This window comes from Erigeron canadensis, chromosome 6 (genome assembly GCF_010389155.1).
Source record: "Erigeron canadensis isolate Cc75 chromosome 6, C_canadensis_v1, whole genome shotgun sequence".
NCBI lineage: Eukaryota > Viridiplantae > Streptophyta > Magnoliopsida > Asterales > Asteraceae > Erigeron > Erigeron canadensis.
The window spans coordinates 24259902-24283272 of NC_057766.1; the positions used below are offsets into that span (position 1 = coordinate 24259902).

General features: G+C 33.1%; 4 protein-coding genes across 4 annotated transcripts; 3 read left to right on the forward strand and 1 right to left on the reverse strand.

Moving 5' to 3' along the window:
• Positions 1-3243: 3243 nt before the first annotated feature.
• LOC122605723 lies at positions 3244-6433 on the forward strand. The gene is made up of 7 exons (XM_043778682.1): positions 3244-3393; positions 4055-4149; positions 4345-4424; positions 4517-4572; positions 4642-4754; positions 4936-4994; positions 5764-6433. Exons 1-7 carry the CDS (start codon positions 3288-3290, stop codon positions 6056-6058), a joined length of 804 nt encoding a protein of 267 aa, XP_043634617.1. The 5' UTR covers positions 3244-3287; the 3' UTR covers positions 6059-6433.
• A 1055-nt stretch (positions 6434-7488) lies between these two features.
• LOC122605068 (DNA-directed RNA polymerases II and IV subunit 5A-like) lies at positions 7489-10329 on the forward strand. The gene is made up of 5 exons (XM_043777942.1): positions 7489-7600; positions 7727-7966; positions 8618-8797; positions 9861-9974; positions 10053-10329. Exons 2-5 carry the CDS (start codon positions 7760-7762, stop codon positions 10176-10178), a joined length of 627 nt encoding a protein of 208 aa, XP_043633877.1. The 5' UTR covers positions 7489-7600; positions 7727-7759; the 3' UTR covers positions 10179-10329.
• A 1283-nt stretch (positions 10330-11612) lies between these two features.
• LOC122605653 (amidase 1) lies at positions 11613-16484 on the forward strand. The gene is made up of 9 exons (XM_043778607.1): positions 11613-11805; positions 12688-12840; positions 12939-13063; positions 13173-13298; positions 13490-13672; positions 14338-14485; positions 15079-15247; positions 15431-15565; positions 16219-16484. The coding sequence occupies exons 1-9, from the start codon at positions 11675-11677 to the stop codon at positions 16369-16371; spliced, it is 1323 nt and encodes a 440-aa protein (XP_043634542.1). The 5' UTR covers positions 11613-11674; the 3' UTR covers positions 16372-16484.
• Positions 16485-16536: 52 nt separating this feature from the next.
• LOC122605652 (glutathione synthetase, chloroplastic-like) lies at positions 16537-22730 on the reverse strand. Its single transcript, XM_043778606.1, has 12 exons — positions 22356-22730; positions 21022-21191; positions 20796-20871; positions 19669-19799; positions 19422-19544; positions 19252-19332; positions 18846-18926; positions 18695-18764; positions 18487-18608; positions 18103-18242; positions 16984-17176; positions 16537-16873 (listed from the first exon to the last, which is right to left on the reverse strand). The coding sequence occupies exons 1-12, from the start codon at positions 22728-22730 to the stop codon at positions 16750-16752; spliced, it is 1686 nt and encodes a 561-aa protein (XP_043634541.1). The 3' UTR covers positions 16537-16749.
• Between the last annotated feature and the right edge of the window lie 641 nt (positions 22731-23371).

The window sequence follows — 23371 nt, forward strand, 5'->3', positions numbered from 1 at the left end:
TTAGTTTTTGCAAATGAACAAATCGAATATCACAAAATGTATTTGTCACAAAAGCTTTCTTTAATTTACAAAGTATAATGCTTAATTATAAGTCTATTAACATACCAAACTTTGCAATGATACGACATAGAAGCATATTAGAATTGGTGTTTTTTTGGATTTGCAATGGATAATATATAGAAGCATATTTAAAATGCATAATGGTGATCATACTGTAATTGTTTTTGATAGACATAAAATATATACATAACCTGAAGGGTCTATGTAATTACGATATATATATATATATATATATATATATATAAAGTTTAGTGTCTTGATTTTATTATACTTTTTTAGGGTTTAGTATCCCGGAGTGTAAGTAACGTTGTAACTTTTTCTATTCTGTATATACATAAAAAATTTTAAACATTTTATGTAAGTATCTCGCTAAATTGAACACTTAATGTAAATTTTTTACGTTGATCAATGAACTACTTTTACGTGGGCAGCTCATATAGTTGCCACGTATACATTTTTACATTATGCATTCAATTTAGCGAGATACTCACATAAAATGTTCAATATTTTTGATGCATACACACAATATAAAAAGTTGCAAAGTTATTTACACCCCGTGATACTAATTGAATTTTTTTTAATTATTAATCACAGATTTGGCATTACATGCTGTGAAAACAAAGAAAATTAAAACTAGAAACCGTTAAACCGGCCAAACCGGACCATTATACATGGTTTGGTTTGGTGTGGTTAGACAACACACTTGGTCTAATTTGGTTTCATACATATTGAAACCAGAAATGTCCGTTTGGTTTGAGATCTAGTCAAAACCGGACTACGAACACCCTAATTTTATGGATGAATTTGAACATTAGGTCCCTCAGATTTTCTTAGTATTACTCTAAAGGGCTAATTGCTTGAAAAGTGCTTCAACTTTGACACTTTTGTTTTTCTGGGGCTCCATCAAAAAAAATTTCTATTCAAGGGCATGAAACCGGAAAAAATTACTTTAGTGAGGCTCTGTATAGGTAGACGGTCACTTCTTAATTTCAATTTAATTTAAAATGATCAAATTAATGATGTGTACAACCAAGTCATCACTCCTCTTTACACATCACCCAAAATATCAAATTCTTTGACTTTACGTATAAAATAAAAATAACCATATATAAAAAATCAATAGAAACTCATCCATCCAACCAGTATCTCATCTCAATAATGTATATCATTAATCGATATTTACAGACATCATCTCAATTGGAAGGAAAAAGAATAGGATTTGATGTTTCAAAGTCCATCACCACTGCTATTCTTGATTTGAGAAAATAAAACCCAATAAATTTCAAAATATCCCCAAATTCATTCTTTCAATCTAGATCTATATATTGATACATCTTATATAACTTATATATATGTGTATACATCTGTTAGGATTTAGGAAAGAAAATAGGTGTAACAAAACTTTGAAGATCTCCGATTCCATTGAATATCATCCAACATCATCCAGGAAAAAAAGGTAATCCAATATCATCATTCAACATCATCTCAGATCTTATGTATAGATCTACACAAATCTCAAACTTCAATTCTCCTTCGGAATATGATTTCGAATTGAACAAACAAGGGATAAAACCATAAACATAGCCACGTCAAACATAGCCGGAATTCTTTTCCACCGCTGTAACCTTTCTTCAGATCATTGAATTCTTTTGCCGCCTTTACAACCTCCCTGTCGGTTGGACTCCGTTGGCCACACACTTCAAAACCATCTCTTCCATCTATTGCTTCTATCACTCGAATTAAGGGGGAGAAGCCATTGATGGCGACGCCGATGAGCGATGGTGGCAGTTGAGTTGACGGAGAAACCGGGGGTGGTGGTGGCGGTGGCAACTCTGGCAATGATTTGTGAAAGATTAATTAGGGGTGGTAATTCCTTTGTTGTGTATTTGATATGATTAAATTGATAGTTGCATAGTTTACGTAAGTTGATTTTTGATTGTGTCTTGAGGTTAATAATAGAGATGTATTGTAGTTGGTTTTGATTGATAAAAAGTTTGGGGATACTGACCACAAAAAGTACGAGTAATAAACAAAATCCACAAGGCAAAGGACAATGACAAATGAGGTGTAAAAAAAAAGATATGACCGTTTAAATATAGTCCACGTCAGCATGGGCATGTCACAATCCCACTAAAGTAATTTTATTCGGTTTTATGCCCTTAAATAGAACTTTTTATTGATGGAGCCCAGAAAAACAAAAGTGTCAAAGTTGAAGCACTTTCCAAACAATTAGCCCTACTTTAAACTATAATGAAATGGGTTTTATATATATAGATTAATACATCAAATAGTTATTTTACCACTTATTCGGTCAATTTAAGCTAATAAGAATTTAACTTATTACATAAATATTACATTTTTATAAATTGGGATGTTACATAAATATAGTTTGATTTCAATTAGCAATAATATTAATAATTATCTTGATTATAGTCTGATTACAATTATTAATAACCATAACATTACAATTAGTTTGATTTAATATAAAATAATATATTGATAAAAATATCAATTCGTATTAATCTAACACTGAGTTTATTTTTAAAGGATAAGAAAAGAAATGATAAGAAAATATTTTGTTTTTTCATTCTTGAGTTTTCCTAATCAAAGAAAGGGAAAGAAAAGATAGGATAATTTTAAGGTTTTAACAGAATGCATGTTATCTACTATTATTTTTTTCTTTTCTATCACTATCTAATCATCTCTTTTCCTTTCTATTTATTTAAAACTCAAGAATGGAGTGTAAATGTTATAACCTCTCTAATTTTTAAATATATTTTTCTATTAGATAAAAATTATGCAGTAAAATATTAGGAGTAATTATTTTTAAATTAAGTTAAAATGTAAATCGATAATAAAAATCCGTATTCCTTTGTAAAGAAAAAACCCCTTTTTATTTTAGGTAATTCTACCTTTTTATGTTAGCCATTATCAATTAATTTACACTCTAAATCTTTATTTTAATAATTAACACTTTAAGTCCTTATCTTCCGATTTTAAAAATTTTCACTATCACAATTATATCAACCTACACCACTTGATACCGCCACCAGTTGCATCACTCACACCACTAGACCGTCTTTCCTACCACTGTTGTCGCATTGTGCGGGTACTATGCTCATTTATATTATATAAATTAATTAACGGATTTCAATTTTTTATTTTTGAAAAGTATGTGTTGAAATTTGAAAACGCATTATACTTGGTAATTTTTCCCCAAAAGAAAAATGGAGCAAAAAGAAGAAGATGGCAGCAGCTATGTATCGGTTACTTGCCCAATTTGCCTTTCGCCCATCATCCAACAATCCGAATCCTACTTGGATCATTGTTTCCGTACGTTTTTCTGTTTCTAATTTCAACAATCTTTAGTTTCTTTTGTATATTATATATGGGGGATGGGAAGGGAACACTCACATGTTGTTTTTTTAATCCATAAAAATCATGTGATTTAATTAAAATTCAACAAATATTAAAGCATTAGTATGTGAGGGTTCCACGCCTAAGCTTAGGTACCGGACAACCTTATATATCCATAGTTTCGCCCACTAGTATGTGAATTCAAATTTATGGAAAACCAATGTTAGTTATGATCTATAAATGTCCATAGTTTCGCCCACTAGGCTTTCTCCAGTTGGTATTGATTTTTGTTGATAATTAGCATGGTGCTTGACTGCCTGCCCTATATATGCTGCAGATAGGTTTAGATAATTAGGTTTTTTTTCATAGACGTCGGATAGCATTGGCGAACGATGGTTGTGGTGATAAGTGGTAGCAACGATAGTGTGTCAGAGGGGAAGAGAGAGGGCGACGAGGCATGTTTATATCGGGTGGGAAAAGTGGGCGATGTATCGTTTTCTGAATTGTTATTGGTTGGTTTTATATGAAGAAGAGGGGTATGTTATGGTTGTGTTAAGGAGAAACTATATGTTTGAGATTCCACATATGATCAAGTCGGTGTTAGTTACTTATACGTATAATGATGACTGTTTTGCAGATAAGTTTTGCTACAATTGCATTCTGCAATGGGCGGAAGTTGTTGCTAGTAAGAATTCATCTCATCAACCATTTGTAAAGTGTCCGCTTTGTAAGGTTTGTGATATGTAACTTTCTTACGAGCTTGCACTAATTAGTTAAAAGAATTAACCCAAGTGATTGAGATATTCATAGCTTACTGTAGTTGTTACTATGCTGCTTTATGTTCTTTTTCCGATTAAATGGTGAATGCTTGTTTCTGGTTTGAGATGTTCTCGGTGAACCGACTTTAAAAGTATGACTATCATGCAGAGAAAAAGCTCATCTATTATATACGGGTATGATGGAATTTCCTTCCAAAAACATCTTATCTATCAGAATGCAGAAAATAGGTAATGAAAAAAGTTCATCATTCTGTTGTACTGTTATCTTTTAGCCTTGTGTTTGGGTTATGCCTTCTTACAATTTCTGTTGTATTTTGTAGCATGTTCTTTACAAAAGCCCATAAGTACCGGTTACAGTGCTACTATGTTGAGCCAGGTATCCGTGACTACTTATGTTTTAATGCTTATTTTCTGCATAATACTTATTGGTTGATCTGTGTATCAGGCAACTCCATTGGTAATATTAACATATCTCGCTATTGGAAGTCCTATAAATATCGACAGCCAAACCAGTGGCTATATAGTTGGCTCATTAGGGAAGTTCAAGCATTGATCCAGGTTCACATCATCATATTTCTTGTGGTTTACTTGGCATACGTCTTCTATATGTTAGTCATTTAATTCTCATAAAGATTATCTTTCAGTTCATATAATAACTTGTAGTCTTGTAGCACTAATATATACTCTTTTATCCTATTGGTACTTATCATATCTGTCCCTTCTGTTGTGTTCTTTGTAGGAGAAAGACATTGACATAATCGTGCATCACATTGTTGGTGTCATTGATTCATGGAGAAGGTGAATTCCTTTCTGCATACCATTTTCTTGATTCGTATTTCAGTATTTGGGTTTCTATCATTCAAAGCAAAAATAACGTGAATGCTGCATAGAATAACTGAACTTTGTTAATATGGCACCAAGTCTCTTTAAAGTAACATCGTACATTTCTTTTTCATTATTTTGTTTCTTAACTTGATATGACTGAAATTTGATACATATAGATGACTATCTCTCAATAAGTCAATATCTGAAGTTCCTTTCATTAATGGGAACAGTGAAATTAATATGACTAGATTCAATACAGACAATAATCAGTAGTATTAGCTTGAAAATTAGCTTAAACTGAGAATGGTACAATTAATATGGTATATCCAGAGATGAATTTTGTTCAAATATTTATTACAGACTTAGTTATTTGTTTGTGGATAGATTAGCATCAAAGATATGACGGGCTGGGTAATATATTATGTATCTGGCCCTGAACAGATAACTTCTTGATACATGTCCAAATGGGTCAGGTTGGACAAACCCGACAACCTTGTTTATAATTTAGTATGTAGTTAATGTACTAGGTTAGATTAAAGAACGTCATTGTTACATTAAATATTATGGCTTTTTAATATAAGGACCGAGGAAAATATATGAAATTTCAGTACAAATTGGATCTTATTTGGACCTAACCCATTTAATTGTTTATGTTATAACGGTTGGAGCCAAGTTGACCAATTTTAAGTAATTACTTGGAAATGGCAACTGCTAATTAAAGGTATATATGTTTCTGTTGCAGAAACGAGCCAAAGGTATCTCAAGTTTCACCTGAATCGAAACAAGAAGATTTCAAGAATATGGTGGCAGATGCTGCAAGACCTTTCTTAAGAGGGAGAACGATTCGATTTGTGAATGAGCTGGAAATATTTCTAGCTTCAGGGTTGAACATCGAAGCATATGATAAAGTTTATGTCAACCATTTAGGATGGAAAATTCCTGAGATAGTTGGTGATGATGACGAAGAACCTGATGAACGAAATCCATTAGTTCCGTTATTATCTTTTTCTGACGAGGACCTAGATGAAACTGCTTGAATGTTTTTAGGAAACCCATAAGTTCACATGTTGTACAATACAACTTATACAAGTGAAATGGATAAAGAAGATGGTTTTGCTATTGATCATTGATCACATTATTTTTGTCCAAGTTAATCAAGCGAAGTACCATAAATGGTTATCGTGGATATGTGGAAGATAGAAATACACTTATCGCATTTATTTTATTAGTCATTCGTAGTTGAAGGTGGTTTGAGAGATTCAAACCCTTGCACTCATTAGGCTAGCCTAATTTAGATAGGCTGGTTAACCAAAACAACAAGTTGGTTATTTTATACAGTAATTATTAGTCATTTGTGTTATGTGTTTGAATGAGTATGATATATATGATATGATTTAATTAATACTTGAGCAGTTGAGCAGAGCCAATCTTTGGGTTTCAGTGTATTTTAGGATACTAGGTAAACTCATTTCGCTTCTCCTTTACCCCTTGTGGTGACCTGTTGATAAAGTGAGATATTGATAGTTTGATACTCATTGCATGTGCAAATGTGCAATCTCATACTTCATATGTTTTTCGGATTGATTGATCGAGATGACCCAACTTTCTATAAAATTTGAATATTGTTGTTGACTACTAAACTTATTCCATGTAAACGGTTTTAGACTTACTACTTTTTATATTATACACGACTAGATACACTACATTGTCGTATTTAATACATCAATATCCTTGTTTTAAAAGTTTTAAACTTGTGTGATTTTTACGAGTAAAACAATTCAAGGCAAATGATAAATCCTTCTAAAAATCCTCCAAAAAATGATATATATATATTTAAAGGATTTTTCTATTTTCTTGTAAGTTTATGCTGAGTATATATATATTCCAAGGAAAATGATAAATCCTTCAAAAAATCCTCCTAATATATCTACTTGTTAACACATGTAATCTACTAATTCTCTTTCCTAATCTAATCCCTAATTTTCTACATGTCACGAGTCTATTAATTAGAAGGATTTTTAGGCTAAACAATTAGGATATATAAAGCTATAAAGTTAAAGCATACAACTTTCAAGAAATGTGTGATTCAAAGATTTTAAAAAGATTTAACATAAAAAAAAAATAACTTTCGACTTTAGATAATGATAAATCAACCTAATTGTTGTGCCTAAAGATGTGCTTAATTGTAAGATGATGACATGTGGAAAAATCAGGGGGCAAGATTAGGAAAGAGAATTAGTAGAATCCACATGTCAAATTCTTAAGGTTTTAGACATATCTTTAAACACACTAATTAAGTTGATTAATTATTTTTCTTTTGACTTTTGAAATACATAAAAAATAAATAAAACCCATTATGCTGGCAGTAGAAAACGGAGCAACCGAAGTTTCGGGTCGGATTTTGTCGGTACGTGGCGGGTATAAAATGTTGTTACCGCTCAGTAAAAAAGAAAAAAAGGAAAGCTATTCGCAAAAATCCAAGCAATAAAAAACCCTAAACCCATTTATTTTGACCCAAGTCTCTCTCTCAAACTTCTGCCGCTGCTTCAATCTCAAACTAAAACTGTATCTATATTCTGTAAGTATATGCCCTGTACGTATATATTTTATTATTATTATTATTATTATTATACCCTGTAAATAGTTAGTCTTAAAATTGGCATTATATTAAGCTGCAGTATATATATATATACATATTTACAGGAGGAGGAGAGAAAGTTAAGAAGAAGAAGGAGAAGATGTCGACGGCGTTAACGGAAGAAGAAATAAAGAGATTGTTTAGAATAAGGAAAACAGTAATGGAGATGTTAAAAGATAGGAATTATTTGGTTGGTGATTTTGAGCTTGAAATGGACAAACGACAGTTTGTTCAGAAATACGGCGAAAATATGAAACGCGAAGATATCGTTATCAGTAAATCCTTGAAAAACGATTCCTCCGAACAGGTCTTGCCTCTTTCGGCATATTTGTTGTAGATTTATTTTTGTTATAAGTTGAACTTGCTTCTTTAGATAACATCCTGTTTATAATCCCATAGAATTTAGCTTTTTAGGGTTAGTGGGACTTGTAAACTTAGTGCATTATGTGAAATTTTTTGTATACCGCTATGTGAACGACGTATAAGCTCATCTAGGTGGCGATGTAGGTTTACGGCCGTTCTGACAATTCATGTTCATCTATAGATACTTTCTCTTTTGCATATTGTAGATGGTACTGGGGGTAGGTTAGTGTATGCTTTTTGTTTATGTGAAAAGTTTTATTTTAATGCCAACGATGATTGCATAGTGAACAAAGGTTTTCATATATGTAACCAAAATTTGGAACAAGATTTCGATTTCCCTTTTTCCATGTAACTTGTATTATGTGTACTCTTTTTTGGATGCATAATCTTGTTATGTTTGTCATTTATGTCTCAAATTAAATTGTCCTGATATTTTACTTGGCATGTCTTATGCGCATTTCTTTGACGATTTTATTTAAGTTGCGTGTCTAATGAAACCATGGATCTCGAAATCGTTTACAAGATGCTGACAATATTTAAGATTGCCATCCCCTTCTCTTTTTAATCGTGTTTTTAAATGTTATTTATCTTCTAGATATATGTCTTCTTTCCCGAGGAAGCAAAAGTCGGAGTTAAGACCATTAAGAACTATATTAACCGTATGAAGTCAGAAAATGTTACCAGAGGAATCTTGGTTGTGCAGCAAAATCTAACTCCCTTTGCCCGAACTTGCATCAGTGAGATATCATCAAAATTTCACTTGGAGGTGTTCCAGGTAAGCTATGTTTTATCCCTTTTATTAGAATAAATAACTTCCTTTGTGATGTTCGACCTATAATGTGGAAAGTGGTTGGCTTTATTCTAATATAGTTTACAATGAAAACTACCAGCAAATAGTCTTATGGTATAGGACCATGATATGTATTTTTGCAAACTTCAATCTATTAATTCACCAAGCTTTGCCATCTATAACATCTTAGACTTACGTATAAACCTATATATGGATTATCATGCTTTTGTAATGGATGAAATCTATATGAATGGTATAGCTTTTTGAAGATGATATTCTGTTGATAGAGTGATTAGAGAGCATGTAATTGAGTATACCACAACTATGAGAAATGCTATGAAAAGTAGAATGTATGATTATAGGATTCTGGTCGGTTATAGTTGATGAAATAAGTGTGGATTAGTTAATTATCATCGTTTAATCCTTTCCTATGTTATGTTCATGGAACCTTAATATTATCCATTTAGATAGGTGATTATATCAATATAATATTAGTAACAACATTTTGATTATCACATACAAATACATTAGCTAATATGTTATATAATGGAAGTCACTTAGATAGACATGCACCTGGTGATTTTCTTATTTCCCTGTTTAGATGAATAAGTAATAGAAGGTAGTCATTTTAGAGCACAGGAATTTTGAATAAGATATTTTGTACCTGCGTTGTTTAAATTAGTGGATGCAGTGGTTTGTATTGATCTTTGTTACAGAATAACAGAATAAAGGGGTCTACCATAATAGAAATTTAATGCGACCGAAAAATTTAAATGAAATTTGGATTGAATTTTGGCATGTTGGATCACTGAATCTAAAATAAACTCATTAGGAGTGTCAATGAAGTGTTAATGTGAAGATGGCTGTTTAGCACTTCAGGACTTAATCAGATGTGTGTGTGTGTATGAACCATATAAATACAACCAAGTGGATCCATTATTTGTAAATGGCTTATTCTTCTAATACAACCTGAAATGAGAAACTAGTGAAGTGTTTATCTAGCAAAGCTGCATAGTGACTGCAATAACGTATATTAAACTTAATGCAGGAAGCGGAGTTGTTGGTGAATGTAAAAAATCATGTTTTGGTGCCTGAGCATCAAGTTCTTACAAATGAAGAGAAGAAGGGTTTACTTGAGAGATATACTGTTAAAGAAACACAGGTTAGTTCAACTTTTGTTTCTATTCTTGGATTCATTTCCAAAACAAATTTGTTGATTGTGTATAACATCTTGTTACAGCTACCTCGTATTCAAGTGAGTGATCCAGTTGCTAGGTATTATGGGCTAAAACGTGGGCAGGTTGTGAAAATTATCCGGCCTAGTGAGACTGCTGGTCGTTATGTCACTTACCGATATGTTGTTTGAATATCAAACTTCTACTTATTGTGAACTTGGATCGGCCTCTATTGTGTTGTATGTTTGTTAAATGACCCTGGTAATAGACCAGTTTACTGAATATGGTTGCAATGTTGGACTGATTATGGAGTAAAATATTATGTCTATTTCCCTTTTTCCAGTATTGTAGTGAAAATCATTGATTGTTCAAATCGTCTACCAAACGGTGGTAGTACATGTATATCCTTGTGTTGGGTTCTAGCAGTAATAGAACCATGTCGTGGTTGATGGTTATGGTTTGACGTGCACATACCTAAATACAGATTTAAGACCAGTTCAATATCATGAGCAAATCAAGAAACCGCCTAGAATATGTGTACAAGGCTTCTATATTAACAGACTGACTTGTGAACGAGTCAATTCGAATGATCTATAATAATACCTCTTAGCTTGTTGCACAAAGAAATCGATCAAATGTATTATGTGAGAATGTTGTTTTTAATCGTATTATGTGACAATGTTGTTTTTTAATCACACTGAAAAGACTTGTTTCAAGTTGAGTCCGTTTTAACCCAATATTGACATTTTTGTGGGTGACATTTCCTTCATTTTAGCATGGAAATCAACCAAATTTTCTTTGAAGAGTTACGAGATTAAAAGGCCAAAAATACATGTTTAAATTTATGTGTACAACAATCAATTGTTGGACACATGATATACATACTTCTCCTTTCTTAATCATCATTACTGAATTTGCCTTCCATCCACTTATCTTTATTTGATACATAAGACTTATCTTTTAAATACATTATATGTTTTTCATTTCTTAAAATGCCTCTATTTTGACGGTCAAAATCATTATTTTTCTTCTTTTCATCAACTCTTCCTATAATATAACCTAAACAAACTCAAAAGTAATTTGTGTATAAAAAGATACATTGGCTTAGTAAAAATGTAAAATACATTAATAATTTTATCTTTCTTAAATAAATACTTCATAGTAAAAAAAAGACTGGTCAGTTAATCTAGAACAACTCAGAAACGTTAGATAAGTATTTTGGGACAAAAAAAAAGGCATTTGGGATACAAATAAAAAAAAGGTATTTTTTTAACTGTAATTATAATCACTCACGACATAATATTTGCTTTGGGTCTCAGCCAAATATCTTCGGTAGGAAAACCAAATAATTAAAAAAAATGAATCCATTCAAGGATCGAATCTATCTCGTGTGACACTTCGAGCTAATATTCGGTTAATAACTATAGCGATAGTCTGGTAGTAAGAAGGTTTGTTATTAAAAAAAAAAAAATCTCACATTTGAGTTTATCTATATTCAAAGTGACTATATGTATTTAATTAATAATGAAAAATTTAAAATATTTTTCTTTTTAGATAAAAGAGAAATTTCTTTTTCAACTATAGTTTATCCAAATTATTTATCATTTATCAATCATAAATTACCAAATTCTAGCCTTATATTATCCCCTTCTTCAAGTGCAAAATATACAGTACATAGGGGGAGACTATGACAATGGCAGGAGGAGGGAACACAGATTATGGAGCTTTCATGGAGAAATTCATCCTCCAACAACCACAACCATCTTCTCCTCCACAACATCTTCCTTTGAATGGCCTCACTTTTGCTGTCAAAGATATGTCTGTCTTTTTCTTTTCTTTTTTTTTTTTACATTTTTACTTTTTTACACACAAGATTATTATTATTATGGACCTTATTTTCAACCCAAACTTATTATGCTTTGATTTTGGACTTATAATTTATTAATAAAATAGAAGCCAAATGAAGGTAAACCAATAAGGTTGTCAATAAGTTAAACTGAACACCCCCTTAAGTTTATTTGTATATAGATATTTCATTTCATATATTGTTACTATCTTTTTTTTTTTCTTCTTTTTTTTTTTACTGTTTATCATTAACTAAAAATTGGCAGCCAATGCTGTGTCATTTTACATGCTATAGAAAGATAATTTTCTTTGCATTTGTTTGAAAAAGCAGTGGACTTGGGGATATTAGTACTTGTATTCAAAATGTTAATTAATTTCTTATAGATTATTATTTTCGGGTTACTGGATTTAAGTGATCTATGTATAGCTGTATAGTTGAAAACCAATGTACATAGCTTATATACTATGCATATTGATGTGATGCATGTGGTCATGTGTCCAGCTCCTCTTGCTCTGGTTCTTCGGTTAACATATTAAGTCGACATTTTACTTGTCTTGTTTTAGCTTTTAGAAGTTGTCTATAACGAGTAATAATTAAAGCATAGAGCTTTTTCTCTTAAAGCCCCATTTTCGAGCACCCTTTTAGGGTTTATCGAATTCCCCTTATTGTTAGTTATTGATCCCGCATCACATTTATATGTACATTATTTGTAATAATGTTCTCTGGTACCTGATAGGATTGTTCTTTTATATTAAATTTATTGATCGGGAGTAAACGTTAAAATCCGCCAATGAGTGTCTTATTCGCTAGAATTGAGTTTCTATGTTATTAATTTTGAAATATATACTAAGCAGATTTGACATGGATGGTTATGTGACTGGATTCGGGAATCCAGATTGGTTAAGGACTCATTCTGCTGCTACATCCACAGCTCCTGCTGTTTCAGCCATGTTAAAAGGAGGTGCCACCTGCCTTGGCAGAACTTTCTTGGATGAAATGGCTTACAGGTCAGCTATATGTGTATGGCCTCCATTTGCATAACTTGTAGAAGCTATATTGATGAATGATTTGAAATGTTTATTACTTGAAACAATGATTCATGCAGTATAAATGGAGAAAATGTACATTATGGAACGCCTGTTAATCCATGTGCACCAGACCGAGTGCCTGGAGGATCGTCAAGTGGCTCTGCTGTAGCAGTTGGTGCTATGCTGGTTGATTTCTCTTTAGGTGAGTAACATTATAACACGCTTCAAGAAACATGTATGTAATGAACTGTTAGACCAATTTAAGTGGTCCACATATTTCAAGACAGCACTTAAGAGCTCTATATGTGTAGGCACTGACACTGGAGGAAGTGTAAGAGTCCCTGCATCATACTGTGGAATTTTTGGTTTCCGTCCATCACATGGAATTGTTTCAACTGATGGAGTTACTCCCATGGCACAGAGTTTTGATACCGTTGGTAAGTTGTGGCTGTTGCATAATATAGTATGCTAATAATTATTCAAATTATGTGACTGTTACACATGTTTTACAACTTTTATCTGCGTTTCTAATGCAAATGTACATGAACAGTTAATCAAATCATGCGTGTTATAATTGAATTTTATGCAACTTATGTTCTAAACACATGCACATGTCAAATTTATGCAGGATGGTTTTCTAGGGATCCTGGGACTCTAAATCGTGTTGGACAGATACTATTGCAGGCGCCTTATAAAAAACTTGTGCAGCCTAGTCAAGTTTTGATTGCTGAAGATTGTTTTAAGCTTTCGAGTGTCCCAAGTACCCGAGTGTCCAAAGTTATTACTGCATCAATAGTGAAGTTATTTGGAGGTAATGCTTTAATTTTGCTACCAAGATTGTCAAACTGGAAAAAGTCTATTTGTTTGACCTCTATATTATAAAACAGTATATCTGGTTACTGAATGCTTGTTTGGATCATCTTTAGGTAATTAGTCCCATTATTGGTGCAAAAAGTTAGCTTTTTTTAAAAGTTTGTCCGTGGAGGAGGTTAAAATGACATTGGTGAATTTTTTTTTCATTTTTGGTGGGATTTTGATAACATAACAGCCTTATTTGTAGTGTCCATCAAACAATGAACAAACCAATAGTATTTCAGCTTATAAGGTGAAATAAATGTTGCCTGTCAAACTTCTAGGTGAAAAACCACAAAAGTTATATTTTCTCAATTAGTGGTCATCTCTCATCATATAGTTTTGGATATCAAACTTATCTTTTCCAAGTTTTATATATTCGTAATCTGCAACCACCTTTTCTTTTATACATAGTACCTTTTGTACTTTGATGTGCGACTAGTTATCAGATCTTCAAAAGAAAATGAATGCATTCAAGTCGATTTGGGTAGTTTGACATGTAAAATCAATGAACGGATCAGTTATTCTTTCGTTTTAGAGGAGATAGGATATGGTTTTACATTCATGATATATAAGTTACCACTGTATGGAGTAGTCTTTAACTTCTCAAGTTCAATAGTGCAGGTGATATTTTACAGTCTTTTAGCCTTGGGGACTATGTTGAAAGCAAAGTTCCAAGTTTGAAGCACTTCATGGAGAATGAAATTGAAAGTGGGGAATTCAGCATAAAATCTTTGGTGGCTCTTTCTACAGCCATGCGATTGTTACAAAGGTGCGTCCTGTGATCAAATAAAATGCTGCTTGCTTGGTTGTAGTGAAATTCCTGATATTGTTCTTCAACTATCCTACATTGCATATTACGTCCTCTGTTAGTAACAATGAGTTATGATGGACTCTAATTAGCTATCTTGTAAGATTTTAGCCAATTGATGGAAAATGTTATTGTTGACCATTTTGTTGATTGTGTAAATGTTGTTCTAGTGACAAAGTTATACCAACCATGTCAAAACAATCAAATAATCAAATTGCGGATATTGTTTCTATTTGTGGTTATGTTTTGTTTCAATAACTTTATAGATATCTTAAAAGTTTTGTTTTAAAATATCAAGTTACCGTGACAAATTGAAACATCATGGACATGATTAGCAATTTAGCATACGAATGTAATAATTTAGGAACTAAATGAGAATTAGCATATTGTTTTCTGGAGAAATTTGGTATATTTTCAAGTTGTGTTCTGATCTCACAGTTAAACGAAAATAGAAAGTTGAATACATTATGTTTTCCATCTAAACTGTAGACCGTTAGCTATATACTGGTATAAAGTTTATTTTTTTAATTGTTCTTTTTTCTTGTTAAGCATAGGTATGAATTCAAGAAGAACCATGGTGAGTGGGTGAGCACAGTAAAACCTAAGTTGGGTCCAGGTATATCAGAAAGGGTACTAGAAGCCCTTAACTCATCAGAAGAACACATCAATGATTGTCAGTCTGTAAAGACCCAACTGCAGGAAGCTCTTACTGCTCTCTTAGGGGTAAACCCCCCTAGCTTCAAGCTTGTGACATTTTGATTCAAATTTGTATTGGACAGCGATTTAATCAACTCAAGTTGGTTAGAAAGTGGCTATGTACATATACAAAAACATATGCACCGACACTCTTATCTTTTTTGGATCTGCCATCAAATATGCCATTGACCAGATCCTCTATGTTTTTAGGAAAATGGCATTATAGTGATACCTACACTTCCTGGACCTCCACCTAAACTGCAAACGGAGACCAAATCATTGGAAACTTTTCGTGCCAGGGCCTTCAGCTTGTTGTCCGTAGCTGGAGTATCTGGATTTTGCCAGGTTAGTGATTGTATTGAAGCATTTGAACTATAGTATGCCATACGGGGATGGGTTGGTTGACACATAATACTACGTAAACAAGTAAGCGAATGAGGTTTCCTGTGTAGGTTACCCGGGTAAGGCAAGTCTGAGACTCAAATTTATGCAGCCTAGCCGTGGTATACCATGACCATTTTCGAACATTTTTCCTGGCCACCCTTAAGATGTGAGGCAGATACCTCTTTTTGAGGACATCATGGGCCTAACTACTAAGCCACCTTGGTGGTGGTTAGTTGGCAGTAACTATTGTGTCCAAGTAAAAAAATTTATTAGTAATTAGTGCGTAAATTATGCTTAAGAAAATCATATCTTTTCTATAACGGTATGCTTAATAAGTTTTAAGAATAAAATGATTCATGAGACTTTATGCATTATAAATGGGAACCCATATTAGTACCATGCAGACAGTACAAGCATAATATGCACATAATTGGTAGATCAATTAAAATTATCAATTCCCATTAAAAATACACTTTGGTCGACTTTTAACCCATCAAATATTTATTCCTTTGCAATTAAAAAGGAAAAAAAAGGACATTATTGGAATTAGCCCTGTTCATGAGTAAATCAGTCGAAGTTGCCATCTCTAACTTGCACCTTGGTTTGATCTACAGGTGACAATTCCACTGGGAAAACATGATGGTCTTCCTGTGTCGGTTTCTTTGATGGCAAAACATGGTTCTGATGGATTCCTACTAAGTCTTGTTGAGACCCTTTATCCCACATTGAAAGAGCAAATAGAAATTGCTGAGAACCTGAGTCACTAGATTCTGGTGTTTACTTCTCTTTAATTTGTTGTGTTAGAATACAATGAATGTAACTAAACAATATTAAAAGGGAAAACGTATCTGATTTGCAAATATATTGCTTTTGTAGTTTACTCGGACTCATTCTAACCCCAAACGGGTTAAAGAGGCTGTTTTTAAAACGTATTGAAGAGCAACACATTGACACACATATAACACATAATATTTGGGTCACTTTACAACAAATGTTTATAGATCTAACATAAAAATGGAAAACATATTACAGATGTTGCAACCTATCAAGCAAAAAATGCTCAAAAGGATACCATTTAGTGATTAGCTTTTGGCCCAGCCACATTATTATGGAGTAATGATCGGTAATCCTTGCATAATCAGAAGTTAAGTCAAATATAAACTGTCCAAAACTGCAAAACCAGCAGCAACGCCACCCTCATTAGACGAAGAAACTTTGGTACGCATCAGGTAACCACATTGCTCATTACTAATCACTTCCTCTTTGTTTCTGCATCATTTTACATCCATAGGCAAAGTGCATATTATGTGCACAATATCATAACGAAGCAATAGATGTCAGGAAAAAATCAATTGGAGTTTGCAGAAAGTGAGATGTACCTTAAATACGCACTGAATATCCCAAGTTCAGATATGGCATGTTCTTTATAGGAGATGCCATCCCGTACAAGAATTGTTGGAAAAACAGTCGGGAAAATTCTTTGCATTAAAATGTAAGCTGCTTCTTCTTCAGACCCTTCCTTCTGCATTCTTAGAAGTGTTTCGCTTACATCGTCTCCGTAAATGTTGTTACCTGGGTGGAACAAACAGCTAGTATAAATGACAACACATCCATAATTAACGTTTTTCACAAAACCCTAAAATCTAAAGGTGTTCATTACTTCATTTAGACAAAAAACTGGACTGAAATGGAACCAAAAAATATGCTAATAGAACTGAGCAAAACTGGTTTAGACCCAGTTAGCTCCCAAACCGGATCCTTAACCAATTACAGAGTTGAATTTCATTGTTTATAAACTATAAATGCGAAAAGATGTCACTTAAGTTTGAAATTAGTTAGTTCTAAAAATAAAGCTTGTTCAAATCAAGAAAGAGCCGATTTTCTTTTATTTTTTTATTAAATATGCCAACCAAATGGCTTTTCAAACTCTAGAACAAAGAACATGGTGTGGTTCTTCTGTTTTGTCAATTCAGACAAACTTTTGCATAGCTAATCAAAAGCTCACAATAATGCCAAAAAAAATTGCAACCCACAAGTACACGATCCAAACTCTAAAGATACAGGTTATAAAGAGCAAATTTCAACCACTTGAGAGAAACACATAGAGAGGAGGTAACATGTAGTAGGAACAGCAGTATTAAACAGGGCAGGAAACCAACCAGCTCTGGACATTTGAGAATACGAGAACTGCAAATGGGACCATATGGTAATGGTGTGGCATCGGTTTGGTACAAAAGCAGACTTGTTTGGCCTATTGATTTGAGCCATTCTTTACCTAAATGACGACATCATATTGATGCTAAGTACAGAAAAATCTGGTTTTGCCTAAACCAAACCAAGAACCCTTCTCTTGTTTTGCTATAATAGAAATGAGTATTCTGGTTTGGTACATATCCCACTCAGAGTACTGCTTTTTATGGCTTTGTACCAAGTTTTACACATTCCTATATTACAGTAATAGCACAAGATTATAGATACAAGGTCAGTTGTGGTCTGACCTCCGCCTTCTCTTTGCGGCTTCATGACATACGCCCCTGGCTGCTCAATAGCATTTTTGACTGCATCTGAATCATCCAGACTCCACAATCCAGCAAAGCATTTCCGAAGCTTCACAATATCATCTTTGTTTTCCAAAAACCTGCTCCCACAAAAAGAATCGATTCAGTTATAACATATACAGTAGTATACTCAACCACTTTAACAATGATCACTTCTCAAATTATCAAATTACCCATATACTCGTTCAACCACTTAATGGTCCATGTTATTATTAAGACATATCATCTTCATTTATCTAATTATTATATCAATCAGTATTCACCTGCTAAGGAAACCTTTTTTAAGGTGTAAATGGAAGTCATAATGTACATCTTTGCTATTACCTCTCAAGCACATTCGGTTTTGCAAGCTCCTGCTGAACTTTCTTAGTGCCAGTTAGATGATAAGAGATTGAAGGACACTTAATAGCTGAAGACTCCTCCATCAATAGCCTAGCTTTCCACTCCTACAAGATACATAAACTTCAAACCGTGCTCTCATATAAGTAGAAGAGAACAATTTTTGTAGAGAACTTTCAGGATTTCTACTCACTGCTTCAGATGGATAATCAGTAGGTGCATATCCAGCTCTAAAATATATGACTGCAACAGTTTCCCCGTCCCTGAAACCTTTGAACATTCAGCTGGCATTCGTTCAAATACGCTCAATCCGAAGAACTCACTCACAAAATAAAGATACATACACTGACAGAGTTCCATCCTGAAGAATCGTCCCTTGTGCATCAATTTCAGCCAGTGTCTTCCGAATGGTTGTAACATTATGTGTGTTGATAAGCTAAGGACTACATTTCAACATTAATCTCAAAAGGGTGTTTGGATATGAGTTTTGAAAGTGCCTATTGTTACTTAAAGAATAAAAATCAGTCTCAAAAAATCAAGTGATTAACGCTATGGATAATGTTATTATGCCTGTCATCAGTTGTCTTATAACTTATTATCTGCTTCTTCAAATCATTAACCATGATCATTTTTATCCAAACACAAAACTGACTATGACTTTAGTTAAAACACACATCGAAACACCCCCTCATGAATTTTAGATATTCTAAAAACTTTAACGTCTTCCGAAACAATATGTGTAAAGGATATTTTTCATTGAGGGTTGTACTCAGCCAATATTGGTCATACATGTTTCGTTCTCCAGGTTGAACCACAACCATGACAACTGCACTGTAAGACAATAATCAGGTCTATTTAACAGGCTAACAGCACAATTATGATTGCAGAAATTAGCATAAACTGGATGGAAAGAAAGGAACCCTGGATTGTTATACTCTGTCCATGCCTTCGCCAACACCTCTGCAAACTTACTTGTTGAAGTGTTCGTTGGAATTCTCCGGGAATCAAGCCCAAGAGGTTTTTTATAATGAGATAGTAAGCTCCTGCAAGATGATATACATGTATTAGGTAAAGAAAAAGTGAATAGTTGGAACGACATGGCCGTAAAGAAAATATGTTAAGCTCAATGCCACAACAAAAACATATCACAAGATTTGGAATAGATACCTATGAAGCTCAGTGACTAGACAACTTAACCCAGAGAATGAACATGAAATTGTGTTCAATTCTATCTGGAGAAGTATATTTGTTTTCTCGTCAAGCATATAATCAGAGCGGTGTAGTCCCAAGCGAATATCCTAAAGAAAGATTTAAAAGTTCAGTAATCTCCACACAACTGAATAAACAGATTCTTAGTTCTATAAACTCTCAAATATTTATTGATCAAATATTTGGGTAAGGCTTGACACTAAAGGCAAAACACCGATTATTACAGGACATAACAAAAAGTCTAAATTCCCTAACTGGAGCGACATTTAAACAGCCCACTGCATAAGTCATTTCTCTTTTCTTTTAATAACGTCATCTATGGTCATCTTACACATAAATTACTTAAATAATCAGATATGTCAATCACTTAAACAACTGATTATGTCTATTACAATCACATATCGATCACACGTCCAAACATGTAACACTCTTAAGATATAGACTTATTAGACTAGAGAGATGTACACAATGTAGTTTATTCTAACGAGTGTATGGTTTTGGGAGGATCCACCTGGGTTCGAGTCCCACTTACCACATTTGTGGGGGTGGATTAATGGGGTTTTTTTCGGAAGTCCTGGTTTATATCCCAGGAATTCGTGTAATATAGGAGTAGAAGTAGGATAATATGCCGTTTAAACAAAAAAAAAAAAAAAAAAGCCATTGTATGGCTTTGGGTCGGAAATCTTCATAATCTATCTAGTGTTCTGCCCATTCGTTGTCCTGTTTTGTAGTGTTTATTGTTTATGGTTCTTTTGATTTTAGTTTTGGCTCGAGTGTGTTGCCTGAGAGGTTGGTCTGGTCTTGTGTGTTCACTTGTGTCATTGGTCTGCTACTTGTATGACTTGCATGAGGATGGATGGGTGTTGAACTTTGGAACTGTCATAGAGTTTCATTTATTCTATGCTGCCTCTCAAAGAAATTGTAACAGGACTAGTAAACTAACAAGAACACTTTTAGGAGTTGTAGTTTGTATGCTTTTCTTGATCGGCAATGACAACATTATAGGCTCGCTAGCAACAAAAAAGGAATAAATAGTATATCGTGACCGTTGACACATTATGGGGTTAAATACCCTATTAAGATACCTCCTTTTTGCCGATTTCTATCATCTTAGAGTGTATATCTAATAGTCTGGAGGTAAAGACATCCACTTTCTTCGTTCTGCAAATTCAAAATAATAATATAAGCACTGTTACACAGTGAAAACGAGTAAAGCATCTTGAAAACATGTCATTTTCATTCACCAAATACTTATACTAAGATATTAATATCAATCACATAACTTACATCTAACTTTAATTAAAACTATACCTTGAAAGGGTATCTTGTAAAAACTTGCCATCCAAACTCACACGGTCAACTAGCTCGTTAAAAATGGGAGCCAATTCACAAGCTTGATTCCAATGACTCTCCGGAAATGAATTCGGTAATAAAGCAACAGGGGCATGAACCATTCCCACTCCAGGCACTGATCCTGATCTCTGCAAATTAAACCATAATAATCAAAACCAATCAATGTCTAATGATTACATAGCTAAAAGAATATCATCATATGTTTCTCTTTCCATTAAAAGTACTTAAAATTTGTTCCATTCTATTCACTGTACATATTGGTAAGAAGTCCCAAAGGTCTAAATAACCAGATAATCATGTGAACCGGTTTCGAGCCCCACTCAATTAAAACTTTACGATACATTGTAAAAGTCTAGAAAGGCTACAGAGCCAAAAGGTCGACTTTTCTAAACAGGAATATCCATAATACTTATATATGAAGTTTCCCCATGTGGGTCATTTTGTAACCATCAAATCTTTGACAATTTACATATATAAAGTTACCATCTTTTCTCTCCGTAGGTCCTTTCTGAAAGCAGTCTCTCTACTCTTTAGCTTTTTTGTGTTAATTATAGCTTTTTAGCTTATTTTTCCTTAAAGAAGCTAGCTTAAGTGTTTGGGTAAGCTTTTAAGCTTATATATGTTCCTATTGAGAAGCTATTTGTGAAGCTCCTTTAGCTTCTATTGTAATATTAAAATGAATTCCTTTAAACGCTTCACAAGATACACAAGCCAATCCAAACACACAAAATAGTTTACAAGCTTATGTTACATATCTTGATAGAAGCATAAGCAAAAACTGAAAAGCTAGGCCAAACACTACGACTACCCTGCTTATATTGGGATCGGGTACAGTTGTCGTATAGAGGCTATGTTTATTATGTTTTTACGCTTTTTTGTTGTTTAATATGTTCAATATGGTTTCTATTGTATATGTATTGTTGAACTTGTGCTATGTATTGTTGAACTTGTGCTAAAGTATGTTAAGTCACATGTTTGCTATTCTTCCCTACTTTTAATGTAGCCGGGTGATGCACAGTAAAGAGGTATGGATACCACACTCTTTACACCCCCAACTTTTTACACTTATGGGCGAAGGTTCTTTTGGAAGCAGTCTCTCTACCTCAAGACCGTCTACATCTTACCTCCCAGATACCCCGCACACAGGATTAGGTCTTGTTGTCATTGTTGTTGGTACAGTAGTTGTATAAAGTAATAAAGTTAACATCTTTTTATTCACAAAAAAAAAAAAAAAACATAATCATCATCTTTAAAATAAAATAAAATAAATTGGTAATTAAAAAGAAAGGAACCTCAAAGTTCCTATCACCAACAACAAGGCCATGAAGGGAAGTCCAAACAAGAGCATCATGAACCAACTTTTGAAGTAAATCTTGATCAATTGAGTGAAGATTAGAAGTGGGTTTTTCTTTTTCTTCATGAATATTAAGAATAATATTTGAAGTGCATTTAGGAGGGGCTGCTGAATTCATTGAAAAAGATTTGTGGGGATGGGAAGAATAAGTGGGAGTGAATAATGATAATAAAGGAGGTGAAAGAAAGGAATTAAAAGATGGTGACTTGAGGTTGTGATGGAAAGTGGAGGAATTTTTATTATTTTTATTAGTGGGTAAAGTAAAGGAGGAGAGTGAAGAAGAAGAAGAGGAGGATGAGCAGCCAGCTCCCATTTTAGACTTCTTTTTAACTCCACTCACCCTCACACAACTTTATACTACCTTTTAGTTACATTTTTTTAATTTTTAATCAACATGATGGTATCATAGTATTGAAAATTGAAAATTTAGATTATTTGAACATTTTATTGAATTTACTAATTTTAGGGTTTTTGAAATCGGGTTAATTTGTAACAACGGGTAAAAAAAAAAAAAAAAACATCCGTTAAGTGGTTAAATTGTGAATTGACTTTTTGTTAATTTTAATTTTGTATAAAATTAGACGAATTTTCAGTTGAATTGGGTTAAACTAGATCTCGAGAAACTAGTTAGATTTTTATAATAAAAAAATTGCTTTTTTGACGTAAAGAAGTTTTAAACACGATGGGTTTACAAACTCATTCATATTCTAACCTCAAAATATAGATGGACTAGTGAAAACAAAATGTAAAATAAAACAACTCCTTAGTAACATTTTTCAAAAGAAAACGACACTCTTGAATAACTCTATTTGCGATAGATGTGACATTCCAGTATCCATGGAACTTTAACTAGTTTCACATTTAGCCCCCTTCTTAAATCATATACTCCGTAGTTCTTATAAAATAAACATAATAAGAGTTTATTGACTTCCATTAATAAGATAAGATGGCCAA